The 25,721-nt window shown below is 44.8% G+C and overlaps 1 protein-coding gene and 1 long non-coding RNA gene across 3 annotated transcripts in view; one reads left to right on the plus strand and one right to left on the minus strand.

The window, feature by feature from the left end:
- KNTC1 (kinetochore associated 1) overlaps positions 1–22,841 on the plus strand; it is an 80,897-nt gene extending 58,056 nt beyond the window's left edge. Inside the window, exons 46-63 of one of the 2 annotated variants that reach the window (XM_081892891.1) lie at positions 1,817–1,875; positions 3,397–3,613; positions 4,888–4,961; positions 5,568–5,778; positions 6,502–6,611; positions 7,545–7,579; positions 8,098–8,176; positions 9,704–9,822; positions 10,317–10,452; positions 10,686–10,781; positions 12,143–12,199; positions 14,466–14,520; positions 15,974–16,037; positions 16,670–16,799; positions 18,934–19,023; positions 19,127–19,269; positions 19,924–20,014; positions 21,368–22,841. In XM_081892891.1, coding sequence (XP_081749017.1) covers positions 1,817–1,875; positions 3,397–3,613; positions 4,888–4,961; positions 5,568–5,778; positions 6,502–6,611; positions 7,545–7,579; positions 8,098–8,176; positions 9,704–9,822; positions 10,317–10,452; positions 10,686–10,781; positions 12,143–12,199; positions 14,466–14,520; positions 15,974–16,037; positions 16,670–16,799; positions 18,934–19,023; positions 19,127–19,269; positions 19,924–20,014; positions 21,368–21,391 — 1,790 coding nt within the window. In that variant the 3' untranslated portion in view covers positions 21,392–22,841. Of the gene's footprint in view, positions 1–1,816; positions 1,876–3,396; positions 3,614–4,887; positions 4,962–5,567; positions 5,779–6,501; positions 6,612–7,544; positions 7,580–8,097; positions 8,177–9,703; positions 9,823–10,316; positions 10,453–10,685; positions 10,782–12,142; positions 12,200–14,465; positions 14,521–15,973; positions 16,038–16,669; positions 16,800–18,933; positions 19,024–19,126; positions 19,270–19,923; positions 20,085–20,519; positions 20,963–21,367 lie in introns of those variants that run through there. The other variant, XM_081892890.1, reaches the window with a different exon arrangement.
- A 683-nt stretch (positions 22,842–23,524) lies between these two features.
- LOC309359375 overlaps positions 23,525–25,721 on the minus strand; it is a 74,260-nt gene continuing 72,063 nt past the window's right edge. The window contains exon 2 of the long non-coding RNA XR_014163824.1: positions 23,525–25,716. This is a non-coding gene — a long non-coding RNA (uncharacterized lncRNA). The remainder of the gene's footprint in view (positions 25,717–25,721) is intronic.

Consider the following 25,721-nt stretch of genomic DNA (forward strand, 5'->3'; position numbering starts at 1 on the left):
TTCTAGTGTTATGAGAGAGGGAGAAAAACTTTTCTTTATCCACTTTCTCTGTGCCATGCATAATTTTATAACCTATCATGCTACTTCTTATTCTCCTTTTCTGTCAAGTCCCCAGTGCTGCAACCTTTCCTTATAGGAGAGTTGCTCCAGCCCCTTGATAATTGTGGTTGCAATTTCCTGTACTTTTTCCAATTCTACTTTTTTAAGGTGAGGCAGGCAGAACTGCACACAGTATGTTTGCAAGTCTTCTTTCTGGCAGGAGAGCCAGCTCCCTGCAGCTGATGGTAAAGGTACATTTGCAGGTGTGGACGAGAGGATATTTGATTGACAGGATTACTCCTCCCACTGACTCAGATAGGCAGGGTTCTTTGATGTGTTCTGTCTCCCCACCCCATGCTCCCCCCCCCGGGGGTACTCAGGTACGCGGTACTGGCACTCTAGGGGGGGTGGTTTAAAATGTGGCACTTCTGTAACAACTTAATGGTGAGTACCAGCACCTTTTTTTCTAGAAAAAAGCACTGCACTGGCAAGCCTATGGGGCCCTGCGGAAAGCTCCCCCAACTCCAGCGGGTGCAGAATGCCGTGGCGAGACTCCTTACTGGGGTCCTCGCTGCGAGATCACATTCACCCAGTGCTATACCTCGTACCTACGGGACCGTCTCTCCTGGTATGTCCCACAGAGGAACTTACGGTCTTCAAATAAAAACATATTGAAGGTCCCAGGCCACAGAGAGGTTAGGCTGGCCTCAACTAGAGCCAGGGCTTTTTTGGCTGTGGCTCCAAACTGGTGGAACGCTCTGTCACAAGAGACTAGGGCCCTGCGGGATTTGACATCTTTCCATAGGGCCTGCAAGACGGAGCTGTTCTGCCAGGCCTTTGGTCGGGCTTCAGTCTGACTCCCTCTCCCCTTTCATAAGAACTTGCATGAAAGTGGCCTCCCAATTTTTCTCACAGCCCTAGGACCCTCAAACCTATAGGACCGCCTCTCCTGGTATGTCCCACGGAGGACCTTACGGTCTTCAAACAAAGACATCTTGGAGGTCCCAGGCCACAGAAAGGTTAGGCTGGCCTCAGCCAGAGCCAGGGCTTTTTCAGCAGTGGCTCCGATCTGGTGGAACACTCTTTCACAAGAGACTAGGGCCCTGCGGGACTTGACATCTTTCCGCAGGGCCTGCAAGACGGAGCTGTTCTGCCAGGCCTTTGGTCGGGCTTCAGTCTGACCCCCTCTCCCCTTTCATAAGAACTTGCATGAAAGTGGCCTCCCAATTTTTCTCGCAGGCCAATATAAGTTCAGAACAAACAGTTGGGCCTGGTGTGCACTTAAGGTCCCCCACCCTAATCTGCGGGTTGCCATCCGATTGGATTTTATTCTGATCCTGATCTGATTTGAGGATGTATTTTAATTGATTGTCTGATTTTATATTAATGTATTATACATTTGATGTTAGCCGCTCTGAGCCCGGCGTTGGCTGGGAAGGGCGGGATATAAATAAATATTATTATTATTTATTATTATTATTATTATTATTATTATTAATTGTCATGGCTCTGTGGTGCTGTGCCATAAAGATGTTGGCGTTGAGGGGTCATCCGTAGCCCTGCCAGCTGATCTGGAGGCAAGATTACTTCTCCCCCTGGTTGGGGAGACGAAACGTGTGAAAGAGCTCAGCCTGTCTGAGTCAGTGGGAAGAGGAGTCTTCCCGTCAATTGAATATCCTTGATTCTGCTTCTCAAACCTTCTCAAAATCCATGGTAAGAGCCATTTTCTGTTTTCTGATAGCATTTGGAAAATCATTTATGGCTTTTCTTTTTGTAGATCCAGAGCTCAGTGAGGAATCATTCCCAAAAATTCTCTTGATCTCCAAACTTTTGAAGGTAATGATGAACATACTTTTGATCTTGTTTTAACTTGTGGAATTAGCTTGTTGCAAGATGAGATGAACGCAACACAAATTTAGGGGGCATCTTTCTAAAAGCAGATTAGGTAAATTCATGAAAGGCAGGCATATCAGCAGCTATTAAAAGTGGCTCATAATAGGTAAATGGACCCTCCATGCACAGTGGCAAATTACCTCTAAACACCAGTTGCTGGGGCAGACTTACTCCTTCCCCACAGGAGAGAGTGGCAAGGGCATTCAGGGATGCCATTCAGATGGGGTCTAAACCAATGGTATCCCCAGACACTCAAGCCAGCCCCTTCATCTATGGTCTTTTATTCCTTGGCTACATTAGAATATGACCAAATGGTGAGAGAGTGAGGCAGAAAGTATAGAACTGACATATCTAGAAGATCCTTTTTTCACATCATCTCCCCAATTCAAGGTATTAGTGCACTAAGCCATAAAACGCTTGGAAGCCAAGGCCTGCAATTTACACTCAATTTACTTAACACAATTGTAATCTTACGTGCATGCCTGAAAAACAAACAAACAAATAGAAAAGAGTGGGGAAAATGGGGGGGGGGGGACAGAAGAAAAATGTCAAAAGGGGGCGGAAGAGCAGGAAAAATTATTGGCAAGCCTATCAGCCATTGCATTCACCCCAGGAGAGTGTTTGAGTGTGGTCAGACAGAGAGTGGGCTGAGCGAGAGCACGGAGAGCAATGGGGAGGTAGTTGGAGAGCACTTGCAGCTCTGGTCAGTGAGCATGGAGAAGGTGGTTGGAAAGAAAGCAGAGGTTCAATCTGAGCATGGTCACCAAACATAAGGCAGCTTCAACCTCAAATTTCAACCTCAAATTTGTGCACATGACTGTGGACAAAGAGGCAGCAAAGCTATTCCCTTGGCAATTAAAAGAGCTGCTTGGTTGGCATTAACCTGTGAGAGGGTCTTCTTGGTGGTCCCCTGTTTGTGGTCTACCCTCCCTGTTGTTTGCTCCCTTCTTTATAACTTTTTAGAGGAGTTTTAAAATGTTCCCATTTACCCAGGCATTTGATTTCTATTCCTGGTAATCTTGTGATTGTTCTTAGATACGTTTTATTTTTGTTGTATTGTTTTAAGGCTGGTGTGTTTGCCACCCTGGACTCCTTTAGGAGGAAGGGTGGGATAGATAATTATTTTTATTATTTGTAGCCAGCATCTGCTTGTAAGAGTTTGGGAGGTATCTGCATATTTGGAGGGGGGGCCAAGACTCGCAGTAGGTAGGTAGGTAGATATATGGAGGAATACCAAAACAGCCAAAGGAGGACTGGGTGTGTTCAGTAGCTGTGAAATGCTAGCTGACAGGGGGAGGGAGAAGTAGAAAAGGGGACAGGGAGAATGGAACGTAGTGTTGGAAATCTGAGCAAGGGAACCCCACACTTAAGCATTTTGTTGCGCATCCCACTTGTAATACCCTTTAGTTTGTTGGATAGAAAGATCTCACACTGCCCTTTCAGTTTTTGTGCTCTTTTTTCAAGGTTTCACTGGATACCCTCTACACATCCGCAGCTAACCACCTGTTTCAAGAAAAACTGAAGCCGAAAATGCTGGAACTGGCAAGAAGAGGATATTTGCTGACATCTAAGAAGGAAATTGCCAAGACCATGCAGACCATTCAGTCTTACTTGTTGTCTATAGCTAATCCAGAATGGGCTACAGCACTTGCCTACAAGATCTTGCAAGAACTTCCAGCAGGTTAGCGGGGAGTATAGTCTTTTTAAAAGGGCATTTTGCACATCAGTTACAGTGGTACCTCGGGTTACAAACACTTCAGGTTACAGACTCCGCTAACCTGGGAGTAGTACCTTGGGTTAAGAACTTTGCCCCAGGATGAGAACAGAAATTGCACGCTGGCGGCAGCGGGAGGCCCCGTTAGCTAAAGTGGTACCTCAGGTTAAGAACGGACCTCCGGAACAAATTAAGTTCGTAACCAGAGGTACCACTGTACTTGAATTGATGCCCATATGGATAAAGGAAGCTGCCTTATTGTGGACCATATTAGTTGTCTAGCCTAGCATTGTTTACTCTGACAGCAGTTCTCCAGGATCCCAGGCAAATGAGGCTGTTTTGCTCTGCAAGAAGATGCTGGGGGTTGAAACTGGGACTGCCACTTCCCAATATGCCTTCTAGTTCTGATTTATTTAGAATGTGAAATGCACTCCATATTTTCTTTAAGGCAGCCTGTTGATTATTTATGCGCCGGCAGACGAGTGATTCCTACACTCCCACCTCTTCAGACCCCCACCTGTTTGCCCTTCTTAAGTGAATGTTCTTTCCTGAAAGTTCATGACATGCTTGCATGGCTCCAGTCCTTGCTCTTTTTGAACTCCATTGGTTGCTAAGGGTTGTATCCAATATGTTACTTAGTGGTACACTGTTTTCTGCTGGAAAATGTTTTGCGCATACTGAACTTTGTTGCACAACAGATTCCACAATCTGCTGTACGGTGGCACCTCAGGACTTAACCCAGAACTTAATTCGTTCTGGAGGTCTGTTCTTAACCTGAAACTGTTCTTAACCTGAAGCACCACTTTAGCTAATGGGGCCTCCTGCTGCTGCTGCGCAGCCGGAGCATGATTTCTGTTCTCATCCTGAAGCAAAGTTCTTAACTGGAGGTACTATTTCTGGGTTAACGGAGTCTGTAATCTGAAGCGTACGTAACCTGAAGCGTATGTAACCTGAGGTACCACTGTACAACTGTTGCAATGGAATCTTTGTTGCACAACGTTAAAACTCTCCCATTGACTTGAGCCTCTTGTACAGGAATATGGTGGAGCAGGCCAGGCCTCCTGTCTTGACCGACTCCTTTATCTTCTGGCCCCTGGTTACTTTCCACATTCCAGAGTTAAGCTTTGTCATTGCAACCAGACTTTCTGATGAATGCCAGCTCAAACAGTTTTGAGATCTAAGCAGGGAGGAAGGGGAAAGTGACCGAGAGTGCTTTAATGTCTTTTCTTTTTCCCCTTCAGGATCCACCAAGGCCCAGACTTTGAAATTCTGTTGCAGTTTAACTGAAACGTGGCTGAAGAATACAAATGTGACGGTATTAACTCTTGCACCACAAGCCTGTTATCAATATTTAGAGAACAAGTTTGAATTACACATATGTGCGTGTATAAGTAAAATAACATGCCGTTTCTCAGATTCTGCTCCACTGGTGAGACCAGGAAACAGAACCAGGGGCTGTGGCTCTGCAGATAAGAGGAGGCTTGATTCCAAGTGGTTGGGATCACTGGAGACAGGGAGTGAACTTTACTTTCTCTCCCCATTTGTTCCTATGGTCAGAAGTCGAGTACGGTACTGGTGGGTATAGGTGCCATAGGGCACAAACCCTTCCCTTCATTACTGACACAAGAGAGATGGAGAAAGTTCCAGGAGAAGAGAAGCCATGGGGTATTTTGGCCCAGCTGAGGCAGTGAAGTGGGGTTGTGCCTTCTGCAGCATTCAGGGAGTTCAGGAAGAGAAGAACATATGTAATAACCTGAAATAAGCTGTCACAGTAAGATGCAAGCTTTGCACGCAGCAGTTGAACTTACAGGTTTTACTGGCAATCCATTCTTATTAGCTTATTGTTTTCGTTTTTCCATTTGATTGTTGATGCAGCCTGTTAGCTCTGCTTGTAAATAAAATGTTCTGTCTTCCGATAAAGGATGACTCTCGTGAAAAGGCCCGAGTGCATCTGAAGAAGCTGCAGATGCAACGCCAGAGATCTGCTACTGAGGCTGTACTTGTAGAGCACAAGCTGCACTCTGAGAGCCATCAGAAGCTCATTGGAAAACCTGCAAATCTGGTTGTTTTGCTTTATCAGCACAGCAGCATATCCGAAAGATTTCAGAATCCATCTGGCAGAAATTACCCAGGTTAGGTCACACCTCTCTTGCCTTCTGTAAGAGCCTACATTTGTCTGGGACCCTTATTAAAGCAGCGCTCCTGCGGACCAGACACTACTGCTCCCACTCTGCTACCAAAAAAGGCTAGAGGCAACACAAGGATTCTCCGTTTGCACACCTTTCTCCACAGTTAATTGGCTTGACTAAGGTCCTTTGTCAGAAAGGTGGCCTGTTAATATTTTCATTAATAAATGAAATAATAGTGTTTTGTTTGTGCCCCCCCCTTTCACTGACTAAAGCTTTTACTACTGGCTCCCTGACAAACTAGTGGTACCTGGGCAGAGCAATGGCTTAAAAACTGTGCCTGGAAACTTGACTCCCCCCTCCCCTCTTATTAAATTTCTATACTGCCCTTCATCAGAGAATCACAGGGCAGTTTACAATATAAAAACACAACAATACGTAACAGTAACAAACAAAAACAATAACTGCCCCCACCCAGTTTAAAAGGCCATAGACTGTTAAATCAGCCAAAGGCCTGGGAGAAGTCCTCAGCATCTTACCAGGCAAAGCAGCTTCCTTGAAATATGGCTTGCCTGCAACTGCCAATTATCCTCTGTGATGCCTGTTCACAGGAAAGTGTAAGACGCATTCTCATTTTATTTATGTTGGGCACTGGTGCCTTCTGAACAGTGTGTATACAAGCTGGAATGAGGATTTTGCCATAAAAATACTGTGTCTCTCTCTGTGTAGATATCCATGCAATGGCTAAAGAAATAGCTGAAATTAACAACTTGGATATGGAGAAAATACGGAATATGCTATTAGAAAAATGGCTATGTCCAAGTGTGCCACCAACAGACGTAAGTTTTCCCCTTTAGAAAGAGGAAAGAGGTTCGCCAGAAGCGGCTTAGTCATGCTGGCCACAGGACCCGGAAGCTGTACACCGGCTCCCTCGGCCAATAAAGCGAGATGAGTGCCACAACCCCAGAGTCAGCCACAACTGGACCTAATGGTCAGGGTCCCTTTACCTTTACCTTTAAGCTTTAAAAACCACATAGTCAATTATATGCAGCTGCAAACCCTTAGAGTAAACTGCCCAGGTGTGGTCATGATGTCTTTGAGCTATGGAAAATGCAAGACATTTGGATTGGAATACTCCTGAGTAACTCTACACACTTTCCAGGACTATTTGGAAGTTTCCTCTTTCTTTGCTGGGAAGAGCCATAGCTCAGTGGTAGAGTGACTGCTTTGTAAGCAGAGGTTCTAGGTAGGCCTGGGAAAGACTTTATTCTTGAAAGCCTGGCGAGCAGCAGCCAGACAGTCTAGACAAGCCCAGGGGTCTGACTCAGGAAACATAGAAACATAGAAAGTCACCTTTGAGGATTAGGATGTCAAGATTTGGGATTCTCTGTTCTTAGATCAGCTCCAGATTTCTGTGTGTTCAGGAGAGTAATCTGCAAATCACAACCCAGTCGTAGCTGTGCCAATTTCTAGTTTTAACACAACACAGTCAGTTGGGGAATAATCTGCATCTGCAAGTGTAAATGTATGTTTGGGGTGGGATATACTCAGCTCAAATGCACACAGTATTTGGAAGTTGCCAGAAAGGCAGAGCCCCAGTTAAAATGCAGCAAAATATCTCACCTGCTAAGCGGGTTCTCTTCCCCACCCCCATGGTACATTAAACTATTGGGCTTTGGCCTGACCGCACATCTCAGTCTTGTCACTGAAAGCTAGTTTTCCAAAACCACCCTCTTCTACTTTCCATTTACTTTCCCATATCTTTTTTAAAGGTTTTTGAAAATATCCAAGATGAAGACTTTAAGAGGTAGGACTTTGTTCTGATGCAACCCTCTGGTTGGTTGGTTGGTTGGTTGGTTGGTTGGTTGGTTGGTTGGTTGGTTGGTTCATTCTACCTTGGGCTTCAGGCTTGGGGGAGCCCTGGGGGAATATATCCTAATGTGAGTAGGGGCTTGCCAAGGAAGTGTAACCCCCACTCACTGGACCTCTTCTTCTGTGCCCAATCTGCACAACTTCCCAGAGGGAGTTGCTGCTATGTCTCCCTCACTCTTGCATGTTGGAGGGGGCAGGTGAACAGGTAGCAACAGCAAGGAAATGGATCTGCAGGACCAGGAGGCCTCAGAGGTTGGGGGTGGGCCCTCTGTAGTGCTGTGGGCTTTAGCAAGCACCCCTGGCACTGACTACAGGTTTCCTTTAAAGACTTGTTCTTCAGTAAGTTATTGATTTCATCATATACGATGGAATTAAAATGTCAGCTTTACACACAGTAAAACAAACCACCTTAGGCCATCTGGAGTTGCCATTAATTTTTTTATTTTTTTCCAGAGTTCTCTATCTCTTACAGCATGGCCCAGTGGATAACCACTTGAGAATCCTTTATGAATGTACAGTATCCACAACTTCAGTAAGCTATTTGAGTGTGTATTATAGATGCAGTGACTGGACATTTTATGCTGCGCAAATTCTCTTACTTCAGAACTAATTGATGGGGGGGTGGCACTGGAGTCCCAAGTCTGAGCTAGAATTTGAACACAGTGGCTGCTGTTACAGAACCTACTACCCCTAGTCATAACACTTACCTGCTCTTGAAACCTTCAAAAAAGGTTTGCCATGCAGCATGGCAGGCTATTGTTTGAGAAACAAAAGCCCTAAATCCCCTTCAGTGCATGGAATTAAAACTATTCTTGGCCCATAACTACTGGATTCTAGCTCTGAAATATATCTTCAGCTAGAGCATCAGAAGAGACTGCCAGATCATGCCAATGGCCCATCAAGCCTAGCAACCTGTTCTCAAATGGGCCAAGCAGATTCCTGTGGGAAACCTGCAAGCAGAACCTGAACACAAGAGCACTCGCCTCCTGCATTTTCCAGTAACTTGCAAAGAAAGAATATAGACTGCTGCCTTTTACCTGGTCATACTCAGCTCTGACTGGCAGGAGCTTTCGGGGACTAAGCCCAGGACCTTAAGTTTACAAAGCCAAGGATGGGGCATCCAGCCCTTCAGCTCACATCACCCCTGACCATTGGCCGGGCTGACTGGGGCAAATAGAAGTTGGGGTTCAACAGCAGCTGGAAGACCAAATTGTTCCTATCCTTTTACTAAGCTGTGGTCTGGTGTGAAAAACAAATGCTGCTGGCTCCATAACTTTGCAAATTTATCAATCCCTAAGTTGTTTTGTTTCAATTATTTTATTTATTTTTGAAAATTTTAATGCTGTTAGCTTTGGGAGTGAACACTTGACAGTGTATGAAAGACAATTTAAAACAATTTCACAAAATAACATACAAGTTTAGACATTATTTTGATGGTTTTAAACTAGCTGCAGCAGCAACTGAAGGCGGTAGAGTAGGTTGAATTAATGTAATTTCTAAAAGCACAATGGAGATGAATGGGCATCCTTCAGAAGATCATTTCAGGGCCATGGAAGAAAAGGTCCTGCATCCTGTAGCTTGCAGCCTGGCCTCTCTAAATCTTGGAACTTGAAGCAAGTCCTCGTCTGCTGTGTAATTTGGGGGAGGCATACATGGGCAAAGGCCTCAGTTGGCACCTTGAATTGAACTCTGAAACCAGTTGGTAGGCAAGTTGCTGGATAGGTCAATGCCAGTTTGGGTCTGTGAATCAGGAGCTGGGGCTCTAGCCCACTTGGTATCCTAAACTGTCTTCAGTGGCATCAATGTGGCAGTTTACTTCAACTGTAATATCCTCTCATTCAGTGAGCAGGTTCTTACAGGGCTAGTTTCAGCAATATTTTCACTCGGCAGCTGTCCTTTGGAAGAATGGAACTTTTTGCAAATAGTCAGGAATAGCATCTCCCTCCACCTCCAGCACCATTATATTAAAAAAGCCAAATAAACTGGGGAAAAGATACTGTATAGTTTAGTGCTTTAAAAATAATAATTCTGTATTATTTTCACCCCCTCCCTATTTTAGCCTATTGGAGTAAACAAGTTGACCTTTGCTCACAGAAGCCGGGCTCTCAAGTGTCTGCTCTGCCTGGCGGACCCTTGTGCTGTTGAGACCCTCTTCAAAAAGCCCCTAGAGGAAGTGAGGTAAGCAGAGTCTTGTTTTCCTTCAGACATACAAAATGCCAACCAGTGATGAAGTTTCATTCAATTTCCCCAAACACCTTGTTGGCTCCCATCCACAGCATGTGCAGTGCTGACAGTGCCTCCCCCACCCTTCTCCCAAGGAACTCAAGGTGGAATGTGTTGTGAGATGGCAGGCAGATCAATCACCCAGGGCTGAGCAGGAATTTAAACCAGAGCCACCACATCACACTGGCAGATTTAAGAAGCTAAGATCTAGCCAGTGCATGGACAAAAGCTGGGTCCTGAATTCCATGCAACAACTCAGTGAAATTTTAGCATTTGGAAAAGGGCCCTGCATGCACAGTTTTGGATCAGGGGAGGAAAACACACCGTTCCTCATCTAGCTCAGTTTGGCTGCACAGACTGTTTGCGCACAGCTGTCTTTATTAGAAGTTTGTAGCATTTTGGTTTCCCTGTTGTGAACCTCTACAATAAAGCACATTTCTTTTTAATAGGAATTTCCTGAAATGCTTAATTTTCCTTGCTCAGTTTGAAATTCTGAATATCCCATACACCTACTCAACGTTTCATAGCACTCCCAAGGAAGGAATGATCAAAGGCTTGTGGAAGAACCATAGCCACGAACCCATGGTAATATGGCAGGGGGATGGAGATTGGAGGGGACAAAACACATATCTTTTTCCTCATGCTGTATCTTTTTTAATGCACAGCGGTATTCAGGACATTATCAGGTCCACAGAGAAGAGTAAGAAGTGTTTAACTCCTCCGTTACTGATGAACAGCAAAAGTTTTCTCTGCTTTGGAATGATTCACAGTAACATGGAGTTCAATAAAAAATAAAATAATTTACTCATTGGTTTCAGGCAGTGAAACTTGTGGCAGAGCTTAGCTTGGAATATAAAGTGCACGATCCTTTACTCTGGAATGGTTTGCTTCAGAAGCTAATTAGTTTCAACAAGGTAAGACTTCTTTGGAGAGGGCAAGGTCCCTCTATGTTTTGGTGTCCTGCAAGAAAAGCTTCCTAGTGCTAGTGCAGGTTTGGGTTCTAGTTAGTTAAATTTTATAGATTCAGGTACGTAGCCGTGTGTCAGGCCTGGTCGTTGTCCTCTTCAGATCACCACACAAACGCTTCTTGTTCTTTTATAACTTTTTATTGTGTATTAACAAAGCAATCTTATAAACGGTTCTTAACTATTCTTCCTCAGAGTCACTTCTTTCAGGTACCTACTGAGCTCTGCTTCTCCGTGACCAGCCACCCTCAAAATTCCCTTCGCTTTCCCACTCTTTTTCCTAACCTCCTGGCTAGAGCTGCCTTGTATCTCCTCTCCTCCGAATCTGAGCTAGAACTGAACCCTTGCCTTTCCTGGGAACAGCCGGTCCCTCCCTGTTATTCTCTTCTATTATATTCACTGCTCTCCTTCCCCCCTTGGGGAATGCTTTCTCCCTCTGAGAAACTGGAAACTTCTAACTCTTCCCTGACACCGTGTTGGTCTGACGCAGTTTGGTACAAGCTTTTGTGTGCATGCACACAAAGTAGTATCTGAAGTATCTGAAGTAGTGTGCATGCACATGAAAGCTTATTCCAAGAACAAACTTAGATGGTCTCTAAGGTGCTACTGGACAATTTTTTATTTTTATTTTTATTTATTTTCAGAAGGGGCTGTCTTCATCATTTAATTAACCAACTCAAGACGTGGTGATGGTCACCAAATTGGGATGGCTTTGCAAGAGGATTAGACAGATTTACAGAGGATGAGGCTCCCATTAGCTGCTAATCATGGTGGCTGTGTGCTGCCTCCAGAATCAGCAGCTGTGTGGCTCTCAATAACTCTTGCCAAAGCACCTGAGTTGGGAGAGGCCTGCTGTGCTTGTGTTCCACCTGTGGGCATCCCAGCACCACCTGGTCAGAATTGATGTTGATGTTTTATGTTATAAGACACCTTGTATGTATTAGGAAAGGTGGGATAATTTAAAAAACAATAATGATAAAAACAAAACTATTCACTATTCATCCTTTTTTCTATTTAGGTTATTCTCATTTGCCTCATTTCATTTCTCATTTGGTTATTTGTCTCATTCTCAGACCAATTAATGGGGGAAGATTGCATTGGGGGACGTCTTGAATTCCATGTCAATGTTTGTTTATTAACTTTTGGGTTTTCATAGACAAGCTAGAAAACTCAAAGGTGCATGTTATCCTCTATTGTCTGATAAAGATGGGAGAGAATTAAACAACGCCATGCCCTCCATTAAAGTTGCATCTTAACAGTATCCTCTTGCTATGCTTATACAATCCTTGAAAATGCCTTGTGTATTTCAGGTTCATTATCTGAAGAAGGTTTTGACAGAGGTTACTGGGATCTATTCCTTATGGCAGGTGCGTGAATTCTCACTCCCTCTCAAGCTGGAATATTTGCCCAACTTTAAAAAGAAATGAGTGTAGTAATTTGTTTATTTGCAGACAATTTAATATTTAATTTAATATTAAAAGGTCATTAATGTTACTGATTGCCTCCAAAGCACTGAGTGCCTTTCTACCAGCTGTGGCCCTGCCTGGACAGGAGGAGCCTGGTTGGCCTTAGTAATCTATGTACCTAGACTATATGTGAGGTTGCCTTTTTAAAACTCTTCAGAAATTGCAGTTAGTCCAAAATGCAGCTCCAAAGTTGTTCCGGTTAGGAGTTAAGATCACATTGCACTTAATGGTTTACCCACTAAAATGGCTCCAAGTTCAATTTCAGGTTCAATTCAATGTCCTCATTTTTAAGGTGTAAAATATTTCATTACTGGGACTGTAGTACAGTGGTGCCTTGCAAGACGAAATTAATCCGTTCCGCGAGTCTCTTTGTCTTGCGGTTTTTTCGTCTTGCGAAGCACGGCCATTAGCGGCTATTAGCGGCTTAGCAGCTTTAAGAAAAAGGCAAGAACTCGCAAGACGTTTCGTCTTGCGAAGCAAGCCCATAGGGAAAATCGTCTTGCGAAGCGACGCAAAAACCGAAAAACCCTTTCGTCTTGCGCGTTTTGTGAGGCATTCGTCTTGCGGGGCACCACTGTACCTGAAGGGCCACTTTTCTCCACATATGTCCCCCTAGACCAGTGTTTTTCAACATTTTTTGGGCAAAGGCACACTTGTTTCATGAAAAAAATCACGAGGCACAACACCAGTAGAAAATGTTTAATATTTTTTTCTTTAATGGCAAACAAAAACGTTGCGGACTGTTCTCTGCTCAGCGGGGATCGATCCGCTGATCCCCGCTGAGCTGGCTGATGACAGCTCCGTCTCCGCACTGTGTGCAGAGAGGGAGATGTCAGAGCCCCGCTGCTCTCTATGGGGAATCGGATGAGAGTGGACCGCCTGTCCGCTCTCATCCGATCCCATCCGATCTGATCCCCACCCAGGACGGATGGAAAATAGGGTGGACACAGTCCGGTGCCCGCCTAGTGGGCGAAAATTTGACATTTTTTTTAAAAAAAAATCTTTCGAATTTTTCAATTTTTCCCACGGCACACCAGGCAACATCTCGCGGCACACTAGTGTGCCGTGGAACAGTGGTTGAAAAACACTGCCTTAGACTCTTCAGACCTTCAGCAGAGGCCCTGCCTGAATGCCCTTGCCCTCAGAGATGCAGCAAAGAGCCCGACTTGGCAGTGGCAGCATAACTGGGTTACACTTTGCAGGGAGACTTACTGGGCAGTTAACTCGAAATAATTTGTACACAAGGCAAAAATACTTTAATTTCCCCCCAAGCTTTTTAATCCACTCTTCATTGCTTTCCTGCAGCTTGATGTTAATTTTTTTATTTCACTGACTGCAGATGGGGTCCCCTGCCCACTGCTGCTAATTCATGGCGCCCTGTGAGCCTAGTACTGCTTTGTGAGACTTGCAAAAATGGCACTGGGCTTGTGGGGCGCTGTGAGCTGTTGTGTCCCTCTCAGCTGCCCTCCAGCTTGAGGGTGCTGAGAAGGATGCAACAGCTTACAACGTGGCAAGGCGCCGTGATGCGCCCCTCCGCCAAACCATGCCCAGGCCAACGGCCCCTCAGCCCCACCCACCCCATGCTACCCCGCTGAGTGGTGGCAGGTGACTCCCTACTTAAGGGGACAGAGCCGCAGTGGGTGGAGGTAACAGGATGTCCCAGGAGGTGTGCTGTCTTCCAGGTGCAAAGATTTACTATGTAACAGAGGTTGCCATGTCTTATAAAACCCATTCACCACAACCCCTTCCTTCTGATTCATGTGGGTACAAACAATACTGACACACACAGCCTTTAATGTATAGAAAAGGACTCTGAGAATCTGAGCAGGACGTTGAAGGGCCTTGGGGCATAGGTGGTTTTTTCATCACTCTTTCCTGTTGAAGGTCATGGCCCAGCAACAGAGAGGAAAACACTGGAAGTAAACCACTGGCTGCACAGTGGTTTTTGTTAGGGAAGATTTGACTTCTTTGACTGTGGTCTCCAGTTCCTTGAGGAAGGACTTCTGGCAAGAGTTGGGTTGCACATCACAGCAGTTGGCAAGAATGTTTGCTAAGAGTCTCACAAATCTGATCAGGAGAGCGTTAACCTATATTCTTGACAGGATCCACTAACCAATAAGTAGGGCATTCTCTCAGGCATTTGAAGATTTGTTTTAACTTTCCGCAGATTCCAAACTTCATCCTAGCTTGGCAGAATGTCATCCTGGCGCCATGCCTTTCAGGTTAGTTCTGTTTCTTTGCTCTTGAATCATGCTACCAAATCATCACTCGATGCTTTTGTGCATTTTAGGTAGAGCAAGTAAAGTGAAGGAAAAGCCATCAAAATTTGGAGGGTGGATGTGGAATTCAGCATCTTGGTAACCTCAGGTTTCATTTCAACCAAAGGATTCTAGCCTGTTTGGTAGCAAAAGAAGAGCCTTCAAAGCGTGTGCAAAATAACTGATGAAATCTCAGGCACCAGAAAGTGGCTCAGTGGGATTCCCAGCAACCATGGGGAGGGGCTCATAGAAAGATAGAACTGTAGAGCTGGAAGGGGCCCCTGCTGTGCAGGATTCGCAACTGAAGCATCCATATAGAATCAATAGTTCAGTGCATTTCCCCTTGACCAACAAAAGCAGAATATGGCTGTAGTCTTATATACATTCCTAGGCAAGTCCTACTAAACTTAAGTTTTACTCCTGAATAAACATGCATTGCAAATCATGTGCATTCTTAACTTATAGAGAAGTTTTTTAAATGTACAATTTGGATTGGAATGAGTGGGCAGCAGAATAGGACAAAGTGTTTATTCATACAGTGCATAATGAATGCATGGTACTAAAAAGCCACAGGATGTGCTCATGGTCACTGGCTTATAGGAGAACCAGACAAAATCATGGAGGAGAGGCCTGCCCAAAGGAGAAGTGATAGATCCTTGTTCAAAGGCAGTATGTCTCTGAATTCTAGTTGCTGGGGAGCAACAACTGGGGAGGGCTGTTGTTGGCTTTCTTGGAGGCATCTGATTGGCTACTGGAGGAAGAAAGGCTCTTGGCTTTTGGTCTGACCCAGCAGGAGGTTTCTTAGTTTCTTATAGCACATAATTTGTAATTCATGTTTGCATATCCCCCACCCCCAATTTAGCCTTATTCACTTATTTGGTCTTCTGTTCTTGCTTAAATACTATGTGGTATCTGGCCATCCTACTACAATAGTCACACATTACAAAGATCACTAGTTTTCTATTCTGTGTATAGAGAGATTTATTTACTTGGAGCATTTGTATCTCGCTCTTCAGCCAACAAGACGACTTCTATACCATCAAAGCAAGATGGTCCCTACCCACAGGCAAAGGGGCAGGGAGGGAAGAGGAAGATCAAATCTCAGTCACAAATCTTTAAACAGTTGTTCCTGTATAGACCAGCTGGCCCAGTTCAGGGGCAGGAGGTGCCTGAAGGAGCTGGGCCTCCAGCAAAGCTCTCCCACTGATGGCTGCCCCAGATGGCACTTGTGGGGAGAGGAGGCCTGAGGGAGCTGCCCTGTCACAGCAGAGCCAGGGGAGGGAGCTCTGCTTCACAGCCCTCACAGAGGTAGTTTGGATACTAGAAGCTCATCTGCAGAGCTGAAAGCAATCTCTCTGTAAATCAAAAATTCAGTGTGTAGAAATCCTTTCACTATGTGTCTGTTTTGTTTTTAAAGCTTCACAGCCACCAAGTGCTAATCAGCTTGAAGCATGCTATGAGTCTTTCAGAACATTATTGAGGTAAATAAACATCTCATGTGGGAGAAAGAGACACAATGTTTCCTTAAGAATTAAAAATTCCAGCACTCTCCATATGGAGCAGAATGAGGTGGCCAAATGGACCTCAAGCTACAGGTGGGGAATAACACTTCTCCTATGTGTAAAAACAAAAACCTAGCACATCATGGAGAAAGTACTTGCCAATTAAAAAAGCTAGCCTTTTTCCTGCTTTGCTGGCTTTATAGTTGCAGGAATTTTAGTGTGTGAAAGCAATTTTCCATTGCTGCTCTTGCAGTTTATTTGACAATTTCAGATGGCTTTGTGTGTGTACCAGGTCTGTGATAAGCAGTGCTTTTTTCAGGGGGTCCTCAAAGGTGTTGGCACCTCTTTTGTTGTTGTTAAAAAGTGTGGCACTTACTGTAACAACCTCATGGTGAGAACCAGCACCTATTTTTCTAGGGGGGAAAAGCACTGGTGATAAGAGCATTAAAGGAACAACTAAATCATGAAAAAGTTGAATGATTAAAATATGGAATTAGTGTGTACACTTATGCATCAAGCTGTTAGGCCACTGAAGGAAGGTTGTTACTCTGTCAATTCATAAAATAACTAGCTGATTACTGTTTCCTCCACTTAATGGCTACTTCCCAAAGGTGTCCTCTCGTGGCTGATCTAGATCTGACTGGGATTGCAAATCAGTATGCCCAATTAGACCTGCCAGCTTTGGCCTTGGGGTGTCTGTTGCTGATTCCACAACCTGAGAAAAGAGCTCAGCAGATTCAGGTGAGTGAAAACAGACACAAATAGTTGGTGTACTTCACAATCAGTTGGTGAAGCCCCTGAGTTAAAATTCTACAGTATCAATCTAGACTAAAGATGGATTGGGGGACCTGTGGCCCTCCATAAGTTTAGACTACAACTCCTATCATCCTTGGCAACTGGCCAGTCTAGCTGGGGCTGATGGGATCATGCGAGTGAGAGTCCAACACATGGAGTCACACGTGCACCCAGGAATTCCAACCACAGGCCTTATGTGTTCCACTTCAAGCGTTTATACAATCCTTTGTGCTTTTTTAAAAAAAAAACCACCAGTAGCTCTGGGTTGGGAGTAGGTCACATCCACCCTGAGTAGATTTTGTATTTACAGTGGTACCTCCGGTTGCACACAGGATCAGTTCCGGAGCTCCAGTCGATCCCAAGGTGTGTGTATCCGGAGGTGCCGCTTCTGCGCATGCGTGCAGCACGGTTTAGCACTTCTGACATGTGTGCACGGCAAAACCCGGAAAAATACTTCCGGGTTTGCCACATATGTATCCCAAAGGATACATAACCGGAGGTGAACCTAAGTAGAGGAGGTACCACTGTATTTGTGTTCTGTACACAAATGAAACACTTACTCTTCTATTTTCTTTGACTTTGGCCTACTTCTGTTAAAAAAAGTTGCACTCCTTCCTTCCTCTAGTTTTATTTTGTGCCTATCAATTTAGGAGAGCACTCTTGTGACGAAGATGATGTCACGAATCATAGAATCTTGGAAGGGACTCCAAGAATCATCTAGTCCAACCCCTGCAATGCAGGAATCTCAGCTAAAGCATCCCTGGCAGATGGCTACCCAACCTCCAGGGAAGGAGAGGCCACAACCTCCTGAGGGGGATACTGTTCCACTGTCAAAACAACTTTTACTGTCAGAAAGCTTTTCCAAATGTTTAGTCAGAATCTCTTTTAATGTAACTTGAAGCCACTGGTTCGAGTTCTGCCTCCCAAAGCTGGAGGGGGAAAAACACATGTTCCCTCTTCCATGTGACAGCCCTTCAGATATTTGAAGATGGCTATCATATCTCCTCTCAGTCTCCTCTTTTCCAGGTTAAACATACTCAGCTCCTTCAACCGTTCCTCATAAGGCTTGGTTTCCACACCCTTGATCATCTTGGTTGTCCTCTGTCCTCTGTCCATGTTCCAGCTTGTCAACACCCTACTTAAATTGTGGTGCCCAGAATTGGACACAGTATTGCAGGTGTGGTCTGACAAAAGCAGAATATAGTGGGACTATTACTTCCCTTGATCTGGACACTGTACTTCTGTTGATGCAGCCTAGAACGTTAGCTTTTCCCCCCTGCTGCATCACACTGTTGACTCATCTTAAGCTTGTGGTCCACAGACCCCTAGATCCTCTTCACATGTACTGATAGTAAACCGGGTGTCTCCCATCTTATATTTTTGCATCTGTTTTTTCCTGCCTAAGTCCAGAGTCTTATATTTGTCCCTATTGAATTTCATTTTGTTAGCTTGCGCCCAGTTCTTCAATCGGTTACGGTCATTTTGAATTCTGATTCTGTCTTCTGCAGCATTAGCTTCTCCCAGTTTGGTGTCATCTGCGAATTTGATGAGCATCTTAATTCCTTCGTCTATATCATTTATAAAGACATTGAACAACAATGGGCCCAGGACAGAACCATGCAGTACCCCACTTGTAACATTTTCCCAGGATGACGAGGAACCATTAATGGGCTCTCTTTGGGTTTGGTTAGTCAACCAGCTACAAATCCACCTAACAGTTACCTCGTTCAACCCCCATTTTACCAGCTTTCTCACAAGAATATCATGGGGGACTTTGTCAAAGGCCTTACTGAAATTAAGATGCACTATGTCTACAGCATTTCCCTGATCCACCAAGTTTGTGATGGCATTTTAAAAAAATGCCTCTTCTGCATGAAAGCTTCTACTGCAAAGAAGAAGACCCTGCAAAACTTTTTGCTGCAATATTCAGTACAGCTCCTATATAGGATTTCATAGTTTGTGAAGCTATTATCCTTTGCAACCTCTTTGAACAAAAGTGCTGTAAGAATCAAGAATATTTCTGTAATGTTTGTTTGTTCTCAGATGCTTTAAAAGATTTGATCCTGTTTTTCCCCACCAGGGCTTCCTATCCTTATGTCAGCTTGGGACTGTGTTACTGCAAGTAGAGGAGCACATGAACCAGGGTATAGTAGCTGGCTTTGCCATACAGGTACCCCAATTTCAGCCCTTTGGGACAAAATAGACAAAGACACAGTTGATTCTTTCTCGTAAGCCATGGACCTAACCAGAATAACTCTTCTCCTGCTTTGCAGATTAGATGTCTGATTTTAGACTACATCATAAATGAGAAGTGTGAAGAGTTTCTAACCTCAGAATACATTCCATTCTTGAAGTTGCAGGAGATTCACCCTGGGAAACTTAAAAGCTTGGTAGAAAAACTTGTAGAAAAGAATAGGTAAGTGAGTGCAGAATTCTCAAGTTAATTCTCCACAACTGTGCCAAAGGATGTTCCCAAGCCTTTGCTTATATGTGGAAGGGAGCGGTCTTGTTCATTTACAGTACCAGTGACCCTCGTGTGCATCCAGTGTAAACAAGACACTGTAGCTCCGTTGTCGCTTCCTGGGCAAAGCAAGGGAGCAGCAGGCACACAGTGGAGGAGGAGGAAGCTGGTGGGCAGCTTGAGCACTCTTTCTCCCGAGGCAGATGATGGGCGTGGAGAAGGCCAGGAGCGAAAATAAGCATCAGGGAGCAGAGAGTGTATGCAATGCAGGAGGAGAGCAGGTGGAGAAGGAGCCAGCAATGGCACAGACAGCAGTGGGTGGATCCACCGCCCCTCCAGAGGTCCAGATCCGCTGCCCCGCCCCCCTGGCATGCTATGCTTCATGCAGTGGTTTGCCATGTACGACATATGCAACAAACGCTGCATTGGATTGTTGTCTAAATGAATACATACCTCTTCCTGCACTCCCACTGCAAAAAAACCTCTACAGGTATTGTAATTTTAGAAAACACTTGCCTCTCTTCTCTCAGTATGCATTTTTCTTTTTTGCATAGTTCAAAAATATTGATTTGTTTTCTGCTAATGACTGCGTGTATATGTTTTATGCAGGATGGATGATGCAGCAGCCCTAATAAAAGGGTATCTTAAAACATCTAGAACTCCTCTTCCAGAGGACAGGACATCTTCAGATGTTGTGAAGGTAATAAAAGTTTTGTTAAAAAAAAGTCAACCCACCATTAGTTCTCCTGAAACGCTTTCTATCTACAGTGGTGCCTTGCAAGACGAAATTAATTCGTTCCGCAAGTTTTTTCTTCTTGCGAGTTTTTCGTCTTGCGAAGCACGGTTTCCCATAGGAATGCATTGAAGATTGCTTCTCCCCGTTGCCGCCCCTTGGTTCAAAAGGGGTCCGGGGACAGAGGGGAAGGCGCGCACGCCTTCCCCTCTGCCCCCGGAGATTGCGGGGCTGGCAACGGGGAGAAGCAATCTTCTCCCCGCCCCTTGCTTCAAAAGAGGTCCGGGGACAGCGGGGAAGACGCGCTGCGCTTCCCCGCTATCCCCGGAGCTTGCGGGGCAAGCTTCGTTTTGCGAAGCAAGCCCATAGGGAAATGCGTCTTGCGAAGCGGCTAAGAAAATGAAAAACTCATTCGTCTAGCGAGTTTTTCGTCTTCCGAGGCGTTCATCTTGCGGGGTACCACTGTATTGAGTTTTAAATTTGTATCCTGACCTTTGTTTCAAAGGAGCCAAGAGCATCAACCAAAATGATTGAACAAAGTCTGAGAGCATCTTAGCTGAAACATGTTAGGCCATATTTTGTGTGCATCTGCAGGAAACAAAACTGTCAGTCTGAAAATTAAGATTCAGTAACTAATGAATTATCAACATTTTTATTATTATATCTATTTATAGCCTGCATTTTCTCCAGACCTGGCACAGAAAGTGGTTTACACAAATTAAAAGAACACAGATAAAAATGCAAAAAGCTAAAAATAGTTAAAAAGCAATTAAACAAATGTCTTTTATAATATGCTTTATCTTTTTGTATTTTATCTGTGTTGTTTTATGTAAGCCGCCTAACAGATGCAAATGTCTAATAGACATAGAATAACATACATACTTAAGGAATGTGGGTGGCGCTGTGGTTAAAACCTCAGGGCCTAGGGCTTGCCGATTGCATGGTCGGCGGTTCGAATCCCCGCGGCGGGGTGAGCTCCCGTCGTTTGGTCCCAGCTCCTGCCCACCTAGCAGTTCAAAAGCACCCCTAAGTGCAAGTAGATAAATAGGTACTGCTTTATAGCGGGAAGGTAAACGGCATTTCCGTGTGCTGCATTGGTGCTGGCTTGCCAGAGCAGCTTCGTCACGCTGGCCACGTGACCCGGAAGTGTCTCCGGACAGCGCTGGCCCCCGGCCTCTTAGTGAGATGGGCGCACAACCCCAGAGTCGGACACGACTGGCCCGTACGGCAGGGGTACCTTTACCTTAACATACATACTTAGTACACATTCTGTTTCTTATAGAAAACTGAGTGGCTGGTAATTTCTTTTTCTTCCTTCAGATGTACTTCAACGAGCTGGCGTAGAAGTCTTGTCATTCATATATATGCAGAAAGCCATTTATGAGGTCTCATTATCCTGTATAGCTATGCTTTTTGTATTTTACTTGGCTCTGTATTTAATTTGCACCGAAAATTCACTAAAAACAACTGTTATAAATCTTGTTTGAGATTTCTCTGCTTATGAAGAGAGAAGAGAAACTTTGCCTAAAATCAAGGCAGCGCTAAGTTTCAGGGAATTACTGCATCCTTGTTGCACTTTGAAATTATTTGCAAATCCTATGATACTTTGATATCAAGACTGTTTTTAAACTGCTTTTATTCTAGTGCAGATAAATCTGACATTAAACCCCAACATGGCAACCACAGTGTTTTGTCACGAACCTGATACAAGCTAAGGGGTATTTCACCCACCCAAGTAATTCCACTGTCATTTCAAGATGGCAGAGTCAACTTTCCCCCAAGCCCTGCTCCCTGGGCACTGCTCAACATACCACCAGATATCTCTGCAGCAGCAGTTCCAAGCTTCAGGCTGTTGTTTGGTGCAGCAACAGTGCACAAGGCCTTGCGCTGGATGGAATTACAATATGGACTTGTACTTTTTCAGGTTTTGTGAGGCTTCTCCCTTAGCTATTGAAAAAATATAGTTGCCTCTCTTTTTTCCTGGTTTTCAGTCCATTGGCTTGAGGAACCACTGAAATACATTGGTACCTCGGGTTACTTATGCTTCAGGTTACATCCGCTTCAGGTTACAGACTCCGCTAACCCAGAAATGGTACCTCGGGTTAAGAACTTCAGGATGAGAACAGAAATCGTGCGGTGGCAGCATGGCAGCAGCAGGAGGCCCCATTAGCTAAAGTGGTACCTCAGGTTAAGAACAGTTTCAGATTAAGAACGGACCTCCAGAACAAATAAAGTACATAACCAGAGGTACAACTGTCTACTCAGTAGAATTTAATTTTCTGCCTAATATGTGATACTTTGTTATTGCCTGCACATAAGGGTAGATTTGCAGTGGATTTAAGAGCACCTCCACCTTGCTTGGAAAAAGCCTTGCACTTCAAGGACGGCAAGCAAACGAGATGCGTTCTCCATTGCTACAAGACACTATGACATATGTGGTCAGGCCTCAGATTTTCAGCTCTTCTAAGGCCCCCTTGCTTGGCCAGATCAGCCTGGAAACTTTCAGGCTCAGGTGACGTTTATCCCAATATTGCTTTCTACCTGTCCTCTACATTCGTCCCCCAGTATCATGGTTTCTTCAACTAGGCTAGAGAGCCAAATAAGTTATTCTCAGCAAAGGAATCCCAGCCCAAAACAGCCCCAACCTCAAGGAAGAAGACAGAAACAGAAAGCTTAAGTGTGACCAATTCTTATGTTCTTATATTGCCGGACAATGAGCCCATTTGGATGGGGTGAGAGAGGTCACTTCCAACATCTCTCTGTTCCACACTGAATAAATTTATGTTGCCATTTCTATGCTATTTAACATAATTCTTTCTCTTTTGGAGGGAGACTCACGGCCAAGAATAGACTCCAAAATGGCCACATGGCTGAGGTCCCCCCCCCCCCCGGTGTGCAATTAAGCATCTGGAAGATTCGAGAAATTCGTAACATGACTAGCTCCCTTTCTGGTGCATTCATCCACAGAGTGTAAAAGAAGAGAGGATGGAGACCTCTTTCAAGTTAATGTCCTGAGTCCTGCTTCTAGCAGCAATCAGACATGGAGCTGCAGTGACATCAGAGGAGAAGCTGGTTCAGGGCTCAGAGCTGCTGCTGGACGTAGGGTGACCCCCCCCAACCTGAGCTGTTGGACAGGAGCCTCCCAGACTACCAGGGTCTATAAGGACCAGAGCCCCTCCCGCCACCCATGACCAGTCTGGCAATGCCAGGGCTTTTTCAGAAGGGAGGCTGCAGTGTGCCTGCCTTAAGGCCACAGGTTGGCTGCTCTTCAAGGTTGAAGGCTCTCAAAGCAGGGGAGCCTGGTGCCAGAGGCATCCAAGGTGGGTGTCTGTCTGCCTTTCTGCTCCCAACCTTTGCTGCAGCAAGCTGCTCCCTCCGTGCTTCCCTCAGCCCAGCAACCTTTGACCAGACATGCCTCTTTTTCTGTGGGATCCCAGTCTGGGATCAGAACATGACAAAAACTGTATTTCAGATGTATTTCAAGTTAGACAATAAAACTGTATTGAAGGGAGGGGGGGTTAAACAGACATTTGTACACTTTTGTTACAAAACTGTAGAGCTACAATTTGTTGTAAAATCACTTTTTGGTCGGCAAACATTGCAAAATCTTTGTGTGCAATTACTGTGTATTTACAGGCTTCCTGTTAGTGATTTTCAATTATTATTATTATTATTATTATTATTATTATTATTTAGACAATAACATCACACACTCAACATAGGACATGGCTTAAGATAAATATATTAGTAAATAAATATTCTGAGAACATCTTTCCATAAATGAAATGTGCTGCTATACATATACAGAATGTACACAAATTGTTTCCTAGCCTTAGAAACATTAAAAATAGTAATGGAGAAAGAGCCCTTTAACCATATTACAAATCTTTACAGTACATTTTATACAAAACTGTTTTAAGTGCTACAGAAGTTTCATTTTCTTAAAAAAGTTTTTTTTAAAATAGTGCCCCATGAGCCCATCAAAATGGCAACAATTAATTAAATTGGAAGGCATTTTGGATTAAAAACATCTATTGTACTGACCATTACAAAACCTTTGTCATGAAGCTCTAGGACAAGGAAATGAAGATACACAGCAGGCAGAAACTGGAAGCACCCTTGTTGCTGGGGGTGAGGAGCAAGTGAGGAGAGAGACTTTCTAACCCAGCTCTTCAGGTCCAACTGCAAAGCGTCCAAGGCACGCAAACCACAGAGGAGCCTGTTCCTGCCTTCTGGTCCTGAGACTGAGCTCAGGGCTGGGAAACCTGCTGTTGGGATTACACCCTCTCCTCGTCCCTGACCTCTGGCTGTCCTGGCTGGGGATGATGGAAGAAGCAGGAGACCAACAACATCAGCAGGAGGCCACAAGCGCCCCATAACCAGGGTGCTTACCTGTTGCCACTTTCTGAGTGGTTCCCCGCATTGTCACACACAGGTGGGATCTTCACCTGTGCAGAAAGCACTTGGGAAGGGCTTAGGAGAGCTTGCAGCCCCTGCTCTCAAGCAGGGAAGCTCCATGGCCACTGCACACCTCCGGCCTCTCCTGCCATTCCTTGGAGCAAGCCACAGCCCCGATATAAGAGCCTGGCCTTCATTCAACAGGGAAGGAAAGTGGGTGCAGAGGTGCATAGATGGCCACTCCAAAGAGTTCTGATTCCTCCCGGAATGAAACTTGGCTGGTTCTGCGGCCTAGTCTCAGGGGTGAGCTCAGAGAGGGTGCGTCCTGTGAAGGGCACTTCATATCTGTAGGCAGGCATCCTGAGAGAAGATGATGCCCCTGTCACGCAAGTCAGGCGATGAGGCCCTTAGGGAGAGGCTCCATTGCCATCAACAACAGATTGCTATCAACCAGTACCCAAGTATAAAGAGAAGGCCGGATTCTGGAGTGAGTCCTGAAGATTGATCTAAAATGAGGATCAACATAGAATGTTCCAGAAAGGAAAAGGCCACTTCTGATAAACACCAAGGCAAGACATCAGACCAACTAATCATTGCTCAAGTGGGGCAGGCAAGCTCACTGGACTTTGTAGCATGCCCTTTGTCCGATGAGGGTTAGCTTTCAGTTACCTAAAGTTGCCAATGTAGACTTCCCCCACAGAAAAGCAAATCTCAATTACTGGTAGAACATGAGAGACTTAATCTCATGGTCATGTGTTAGAGGCCCACATTAGGCAAACATTCCTGCATTGCAGGAGGTTGGACTAGATGAGCAAAAAGTAATCAACTCCCAGGCTCTGGAGGATTGGAAATTGGCCTGAATACCCCAGGGGGTTTTCAAGTTTGTCTCTGAAATGCAAATAAGTGGTCCAAACAAGCCTGGAAGGGCTTAAACATGCTCAGGTTGGACACTGAGCAGAAAAGATCTGTTCGTTGTCTGGTGCTTTGAGCCTTAATTCTGTGTATCCTTCATAGCTTGGGAGCTGAAACACTGCTAGAAGACAGATGCCAGATTGTCAGACCTCATGGACAAGATTCTAAGAAAGTGCTAGTGACAGAAAATCAGTGCAAGACAGAAAAGTGGGTAACAACCACTGAACCTGTTTAAGGGTAGTAGAAGGCACTCAAAATGGATCTACCCAATGACTGCTAAGGATCAGAGGCACTGCCTTAGCATTGCTAGCAAACAAAGGGAAGTGTGAAAAATGGAGGCTAGAGTTTGGCATCAGATGCTGAC

The sequence above is a fragment of the Podarcis melisellensis genome, assembly GCF_964234715.1.
Source record: "Podarcis melisellensis genome assembly, chromosome: 16".
In the NCBI taxonomy this organism is placed as follows: domain Eukaryota; kingdom Metazoa; phylum Chordata; class Lepidosauria; order Squamata; family Lacertidae; genus Podarcis; species Podarcis melisellensis.